The 8,740-nt window shown below is 38.4% G+C and overlaps 1 protein-coding gene across 1 annotated transcript in view; it reads left to right on the top strand.

Moving 5' to 3' along the window:
- Positions 1-7,625: 7,625 nt before the first annotated feature.
- MTUS1 (microtubule associated tumor suppressor 1) overlaps positions 7,626-8,740 on the top strand; it is a 44,411-nt gene continuing 43,296 nt past the window's right edge. The window contains exon 1 of the mRNA XM_012663004.1: positions 7,626-8,112. Within this exon, the coding sequence (XP_012518458.1) occupies positions 7,992-8,112 (121 nt within the window). The 5' untranslated portion in view covers positions 7,626-7,991. The remainder of the gene's footprint in view (positions 8,113-8,740) is intronic.

Below are 8,740 nucleotides of genomic sequence, written 5' to 3'. Positions count from 1 at the left end.
ATGACAGATAATTCTGGTTTTTTAAAGAAAATGATTTTGTTAATGTGGTCTAAATGAAATGGAAGATATGCTTTTCCCAAGATAAACACTATTTTTAAATTGGACAGTCTTTAATTGCTAAGCAGCCTCAAGATCTGGTTTTTAGCACCTTTTAACAGTTCAGTGGCCTATACATTTTTATTCTTTTTTATGCTTTTTTGGGACATACTCACATCTCTCCCTAAGACAGACTGCAGCCTCTAACATCTGAACCACAAACTGAGAATCAAAAACTTTGTCTTTCAAGAAGCAATAAAAGATTGCACAAATATTTAATATAGTCACTACAATTCCTATACTTCATATATAGCTGATCAGGTCCCTGGTGCACTGGCTGTATTCTCTTATTTCATAGGCAGTGATAATACGGTTAGGTGGCTTCTAAATCCATTGCTACTTAGAATGGCAAATCAGGACAAAGGAAGGTACAGGCATATCTTGTTTTACTGTGCTTTGCAGATGTATTGTTTACAAATTGAAGGTTTGTGGCAACCCTGCGATAAGCAAATCTATTGGTGTCATTTTCCAACAGCATGTGCTCAGTTTGTGTCTCTGATATTTGGTAATTCTTGAAGTATTTCTTACTTTTTCATTATTACCATATTATGGTGAGCTGTTATCAGTGATCTTTGTTGTTACTATTGTTTTGGGGTGCCACATACAGCGAACCTCACCAATAAATGTTGTGTGTGTCCTGACTGTTCCGTGAACCAGCTGTTCCCCATCTCTCAAGTCTTCGTATTCCCTGAGACTCAGCTATATTGACATTAGGCCAATCAATAACCCTACGACGGCCTCTAAGTGTTCAAGTGAAAGCAAGAGTCGCATGTCTTTCACTTTAAACCCAAAGCTAGAAATGATTAAGCGTAGTGAGGAAAGCATGTTGAAAGCCAATGTAGACTGAAAGCTAGGCCCCTTGCACGAGTCAGCCAAGTTAGGAATGCCAAGTTCTTGAAGGAAATTCAAAGTGCTATTCTAGCGAACACACAGATGATAAGAAAGAAAAGCAGCCTTACTGCTGCTGATACGGAGGAAGTTTGAGTGGTCTGGATGGAAGATCAAACCGGCCACAGCATTCCCTTAAGCCAAAGCCATTCAGAGAAAGGCCCTAAGTCTCTTTAATTCTGTGAAGACTGAGAGTGCTGAAGAAGCTGCAGGAGAAAAGTTTGGGCCGGGCACGGTGGCTCACGCCTGTAATCCTAGCTCTCCGGGAGGCCGAGGCGGGCGGATTGTTTGAGCTCAGGAGTTCGAAACCAGCCTGAGCAGGAGCGAGACCCCATCTCTACTAAAATTAGAAAGAAATTAATTGGACAACTAAAAATATATAGAAAAAATTAGCCGGGCATGGTGGCACATGCCTGTAGTCCCAGCTACTCGGGAGGCTGAGGCAGGAGGATCGCTTGAGCCCAGGAGTTTGAGGTTGCCGTGAGCTAGGCTGACGCCACGGCGCTCACTCTAGCCAGGGATACAGAGTGAGACTCTGTCTCAAAAAAAAAAAAAAAAAAAAAAAAAAAAAAAGTTTGAAGCTGGCAAAAGTTGGTTCATGAGGTTTAAAGAAAGAAGCCAGCGTCATAACATAAAAGTACAAGGCGAAGCAGCGAGTTATCCAGAAGCTCTAGCTAAGATAATTGAGGAAGGCGGCTACACTAAACAACCGGTCCTCAATGCAGAGGGACAGCCTTCTGTTGGAAGCGATGCCATCTCAGACTTTCCTAGCCAGAGAAGTGCAGTTGGTGCCTGGCTTCAGAGCTTGAAAGGACGGGCCGACTCTCTTAGTTTAACCTTTAACCAGTTGTTTTAAAGAAATTCCACTATCTCATAAGACAGTGAAGAAGAAAAGAAAGAGAATGAACTTTTAAGGTGTAGGATGTTGGTTTAAATCTCGGTCCTGCCGCTTTCTATTTGTGTCCTGACCTTGGGCTATTTGCTAAGCGTCTCCAAGTCTAAAATTTCTCATTTGGAAATACAGGAATATCTGAAGAATAATTCCCAGTATGAGAATAATTTTGACATTACAGAATTGTTGTGTAAAAGGTTCTCAAATAATAGCTACTTCTGCTGCTTAGGGATGATGATGATAATCCTTTCTGTTGTTTTTATAATGCTAGTGGCATATTTTTAGAGTTCTTACCCAGGAAATCCCAAAAGCAAGCAGGGAAGACCACTAGAAGTCAAGAACCATCATCATGGAGTCTAGCTGTTGTAATTTATTTAAAGGTTATGATGCTACAAGATTCTAGTCGAGATTGCCTCTAAATAAAACTTGGCTCACTGGTGATAAGGAAGATGTCACACATACCACAGCGTACTATTATTACGTTGGTTCTACAGCACATTAAAGTTGTTTGGGATACCACAGGCATCGGAGTTGTGTTTATCCAGTTCCCAGATTGTTTTTCGCAAGATCATCACTCTCAGGTGCCACGGTGTCTGCCTTGGAAAGTGTAAAATGTGCCGCTCCTTCCGTACCAATTTGGTAAAGATGGCACAGGAAGATAGGGCGGCTTTCTCTGTCTCCTCTTTTCTGAGCGTTGGGAAGTGGCCATGATGAAGGAGTCATGATGCCGCCAGCGTTTCCTCCGGTGAGAGGAGAGATGAGGCCGTCTTCCACTGTTGCTTTTCCTCTCATCCCCATGTGACATGGGATAAATTTGGTGTTTCAAATTTGTACGGGAATTGGATCATTTAGTGAATCTTGTCGGGACACTGGCTACCTATTTAGCAGGAGCCTGATCTCTTTCTCAAACACCATGCACAAATGTATTGCAGATAAATTAGTTTTAAACACAAAAATTGAAATAATTAAAGCACTAAGAATATGGACTTAGAGAAGGTCTTTACAGGAGCGCAGGTATAATAGAAAAGATTGATAATTAAGGCAGCGAAAGCTTTAAGCTTCCCCGTTGTCAAAAACGTTGTAAACAGTATTAATAAGCAAAAAGCGAACTAGGACAACAACTTACTCCTTATAGAGCTCTTTCAAATCAGCAAGATAAAGACAACCCACGATAGACGTTAAAAGGACATGAAACCCCAGAAATCTACAGATTAAATGCAATCCCTATCAAAAGCCTGATGTCATTTTTCACAGAAGTAGAAAAAACAATACTAAAATTTATACGAAACCACAAAAGACCCCGAATAGCCAAAACAATCTTGAGAAAGCACACAACTGGAAGCATCATAATTACTTATTTCAAAATATATTACAAAGCTACAGTAAATAAACAGCATGATACTGGCACAAAGATAGATGTAAGATTAATGGAATAGAACAGCCCAGAAATAATGCCATGCACAGTCAGCTGACCTTTGACAAGGGTGCCAAGAATTCACCATAAGGAAAGGATAGTCTCTTCACAAATGGTCCTGGGACAACCGGATATCCACATGCAAAAGAATGAAATTGGACCCTTAACTCACACCATACACGAAAATCAACTCAAGATGGATTAAAGACTTAAACATAAGACCAGAAACTGTAAACCTCCCAGGAGAAAACATGGGGGAAAACTTCATGATGTTGTTCTTGGTGATGATTTCTTGGTATGACATCAAAAGCACAAGCAACAAAAGCAAAAAGAGACAAGTAGGAGCACATCAAACTTAAAATCTCCTGCAGAGAAAAGGAAACAATAGCATGAAAAGACAACCTATAGAATGGGAGAAAATATTTGCAAATTATACATCTGATAAGGATTGAAATCAGGATCTTGAAGTGATATTTGCTCTCTCATGTTCATCGAAACATCCTTCACAATAGCTGGGATGTGGGAACAACCTAAATGCCCATGAATAGATGAGGAGGGATACAGAAAATCTGGTATATGCACAGCATGGAATAGTATTCAGCTTTATAAAAGGACATCCTGCCATGTGCAACGACATGGGTGGACCTGGAGGACAATATGCTAAGTGAAATAAGCCAGTCACAGGACAATATGGAATGAGTCCACTTACACGAGGTATCTAAAATAGTCAAAATCCTAGAATCAGAGAGCGGAGTAGTGGTTGCTGGGAATGGAGGGTGGGTGCCAGGAAATGTGAAGTCAGTGTTCAGTGGGATATAAAGTTTCAGTTGTGAAAGATAAAGTTGTAGAGCTGCGTTGTCCACCGTTGTGCCTATAGTTAACAAATATGGTAGTGTTCAGGTAAAATTTTGTTGAGAGGGTTAAGGGTTCTTAACACAATTTAAAAAAAAAATAATAAACACAAAAGAAAAATAAGGTTATTTAATCCCATGGAAAGGTAAGTTTGAAATTTTTAGGTTTAAAAACTAGTTTCAAAGCAGTATGAGGTACAAGTAATTTAAATTTTTAAAAAATATTCTACAGTAAACATGGGATTGTTTTTAAAAGCAAACATTGTACATGAATTGAAAGCACTACTGCTTCTAAATTAAGGTTTTTTGGTTTTTTGGGGGTTTTTTTGGTAGACCAAAGAAATAAAAAGGCATTGTCACTGTTCTTGGAGAGCTTATAATCTTATGGGTGGGTGGAGGTTGAATCTTTTTTTCCTCCTTGTTCCATGTGATTTTTTTAATAATTATATCTTCCTACTAAGAAAGAGGATGTTGTGGAAAAATTGGGCCTTGAGTTGCACGTTCTACAGTCGGAATAGAGAATTGAACTTATTATATTAAAGATTATGAAGAATAAAATGAAAATGTTGCAATTAATGTTAGGGAAAACAAGGAGATGAATGGTAAGATTACTATTCTGTATTGGGCTAAGGACGGTTGATTGGATAGAGATGTTTGATTCTCTGAAACAAGCCAGTTGGTTTAAAGTAATCATCTTGATTCTTTGTGATTATAACAACAAACAGGTCAGTCGTAGTTTGAATGCATTTCCTGGCATCTAAACACTGCCCACAGCACATGCTCTCATGTCTAGAATCATGACGTCATTGTTTTCTAAATCACTGATTTGAAAAAAAAAAAAGACAAAACATTTCTACACAGACTGCAGTAGAATTCTGTTGTTTGAATATACTGTGATATTACAACATACTGACCTGCCAAACACCTATCGTTGTCATCTTTTGTTGTTTAAGCCTTACTCTAGACCTTCTACAGTCTTCTAATTGTTTTTTGTCTGTGTCATTTAATGGACACTCAGCATATTTTGTAGGCTTTCTAAAACTATTCTAACATTTAAACTTTTTTAAAAGTTTTATTCCCCCTGGTTTTATTATCTTTGTTTAAAAAAAAATAGGAAAATTGGGCTGGGTGCAGTGGCTCACACCTGTAATCCTAGCACTCTGTGAGCCCATGGTGGGAGGATTGGTTGAAGCCAGGAGTTTGAGACCAACCTGAGCAAGAGTGGGACCCTGTCTCGACTGAAAATAGAAAAATTAGCCGGGGTGGTGGCATGAACCTGTAGTCCCAGCTACTTGGGAGGCTGAGGCAGGAGGATCACTTGAGCCCAGGAGTTCAAGGCTGCAGTGAGCTATGATGACACTGCACTCTAGCCTGGGTAACAGAGCAAGAACCTATCTCAAAAAAAAAAAAAAAAAAAAGACAATGCAGAAATATATAACAAAGAAAATTAAAAATCATGCCTACTCCACCTCAGAGCATTGCTGATGTTTTGGTATATTTGCTTCAATATTCTTTATTCTTTTTGTTTAAAGTTGAGATCCTACATTGCATAAAATTTTACATCAGGTTTTTTTTTTTTTCCACTTGACATCCCAATACAGGCTTTGCTGTACTTCATAAAGGCTCATCTTGGGCCTAAATTTTATAACTGCAAACTGTTTCATCTTAGGCACCAAAATTTCCTTAATTTTTTCCCCTACTGTCCTTGGTGATCCTTATCTTCTCTTAAATTAATACTTTACAAAGACTGACACTTTTTTATATTTTTAGGTATTTCTCCCATATTTAGTATAATTTCTGAAAATACAGATGGGTGTAAGTGATATGAGCTGATCCAGTAAAGAAATTTTTTGAACCAAGGTTTAATCTTTGCTCCTCCCAGGAGCATATATATTACAAAAATAGTTTCAACCGTAAAATACTCGCTTATTCAGTTATGTAAGTGAGTTTATTAAAAAAAAAAAAAGTGGAGTGTATAGAAGAGTGCCTGGAACAGTAGATTGTAAGGATTGACTTTTAATGGATTGGCAAACCAGCTCCTTTGCTTTGGCACACTTGTGCCAGGTGGCCACCAGGGGGCAGGCTGCGTATGGGAAGGAATTGAAACCCAACTTGGGCAGTCTTGCGTCCAAGCACACCTTTCTACATTTATGTGTGTGCGATTCCTTGTACCAACAAGAACTTTCGACTTCTCCTTCTAACTGGTACTATTTCTCTTTATTCCTGCAGCTTCTTGTTCTGCTGTTAGAAAAAGATAATCAGCAACATTTACTTTTAATATATGTGGTGTAGCTTAATATAATTCAATTTAAAATGTTAATCAATTTGATTAATTGGTGACTAGATTGCTAACTTCTTCCTTTAGGCCATCTAGGCTGAAGGATTTCCCTTTTAACAAGGATAATTTAGAATTTATGATTATCTAACACCAAACAACAACAACAAACAAAAACCCTCCTATATGGAGTTGTGGCATGTCTATTTTTAATAATACCAATATTTGACTCTATTCTTTTATTTCCTTTTTGTCCAGGGAGGTACAGATTGATCAGATTCTATTCTTCTATTTATGATTTTAATGTTGACTGGGTACCTTGATTTTTTACAAGGTTTTGAGGGTGGAGAAAGGTCTTGGCATGTTTTTAATATTCAGAATCTGGTGGAGAAAGGTGTTTGGGTTTTTTTTTTTTTTTTAATAATAAACTGATAATGTAAAAAGGCAACACTTAAACATAGCTTTTCTTGACATTCCTTGATTATTTGTGCTTCAGTTGCTGTGGTGCAATATATTTAGGAGATTCGTTGTCTGTGTGTGAACAGGTTGTATCACTTGGCAGGTTATTGGATCTGTCTCTCATTGGCAGCCTCTGAAATGGCAGGTTGGGGGCTTAAGTGACTCTGATCCTGCCTCTCACCTTCCCTCTTTGTATCCCAAATGCTCTGTAGAATTTCTAAAAGAATAGCTGCCTCCTGCCCATTTTAGTAGCATTTAATAGGGTTATTTATGGTTAACAATTTCTGCATTTATTTCTGAATTCTGGAACTTTTGGGACTCTTATGTCACATCTTGGTAGAGAAATTGCATTAACCTTTTATCGTTGACTATTTGTAGGGTCCTCGGCACTTGAGAATTAAAGTTGAACTTTAACATTTTGACAATCTGTTATTAATGTATTAGAGCAGACGTTTTATTAAAGATTGTAGTTGGGAACATTTGTTGCTCTGAAGTCTTTTTTAAAACTTGATTCAAGGTATCAGGTTCACATATTGGTTTACATGCAAAACATCTGATGGAAAAATGCTCACGTTATTAGCATGAATATAAGTAATTAAAAATTTTAAAATCAGGACACAGTTTAATGGAATCTTATTTTTTTTTCTAATTACTAAGTTACCATCAGGCACTCGAAGTAGTTAATTTCCCTTAATGATCTTTCAAGTCTTACGGGCTCTGTGACATTATTGGTTGTTACATAAAACCCCAGAGACCACCCACTCTCCCCTCCCTTCACCATCTCTGATGAAAACCATAACATAAGCATGTACGGTGTGATGTAATTCAGAGGCTGCTCACTTCTGGATTTGCTAAGAGGAGATTTCATGCAGAGGAAGAGCATTGTTTTGGCAACATCTGGGAGTGGGAACGGAAGCCAGAAACACTTGGATAGCTCTGGGTTTGTTTTTTTTTTTCCCCTTTTGCGCGTCTGTTGGTGGAATGACATTTGCTCCGTAGGCATGTTTCCTCTTGCTGTGTTTCTTGGCCTTGGAGAGTCCTGAGTTTAAAAAGACAGTATGTGATGGTCCGTGGAGGCTGCCTCTTCTGTGCAATCTTCCCACCTCCTCTGAAGACATGTTGTTGTCTCCCAAATTCTCCTTATCCACCATTCACGTACGGCTGACTGCCAAAGGACTGCTTCGGAATCTTCGACTTCCTTCGGGGTTTAGGAAAAGCACTGTTATTTTCCATACAGGTTTGTCTTGCACAGATCTCTGTTTAGTGTTGCACGGGTTTGGGGGACGTGGGGGCATCTTGATTAACTTGCAGATGTTTTTCAGATTTTCTAAGGAGACAGATAATTGGTGAAAGGGAAATAAAGCACTCTCTAATGAGAGAACTGAGCTTCATTTGTAAAAGTAAGCAGTTTTCTCTTGTGTTTCAGCACTTGGGTGCATGATACTTTAACGTGTGCAAGCAGGCTGTGTTCTGGTGTGTTTATGGAATTGTCGCCTGGGTGCTCTCTGCTCTGTCACTAACCAAATCTGTGAAAATCAACACCTGTCAAATTCCATTTTGCTTGAGTTGATTTTGGAGATAGGACTTGGGTAAATTAAGAAAAATATTTCTCTTTCCCTTACAAAAGGAGATGGGAAGGTTTCTCTAGTTTTCCATCATATGGTTTCTCATTGAGATTTTGACAGGCTGTTTTAATAAGATTCCTCTAGTCTAAACACTTCTGAAATAAAACATCCTGATGATTGTGGAGACGTAGTAAGTGGATCACGAACTTAGTTTTCTCATCTTCGTAGTAAAAATGTTTGCAATTACAAAATACTTCCTCTGATGTTTATGTTTATATCTGCTTTCTGTTTTGTGTGCCC

This window comes from Propithecus coquereli, unplaced genomic scaffold, assembly GCF_000956105.1.
Source record: "Propithecus coquereli isolate 6110/MARCELLA unplaced genomic scaffold, Pcoq_1.0 Scaffold79, whole genome shotgun sequence".
Lineage (NCBI taxonomy): Eukaryota > Metazoa > Chordata > Mammalia > Primates > Indriidae > Propithecus > Propithecus coquereli.
The sequence above is the reverse complement of the archived record's forward strand: the minus strand, read 5'-3'. Positions and strand labels throughout refer to the sequence as shown.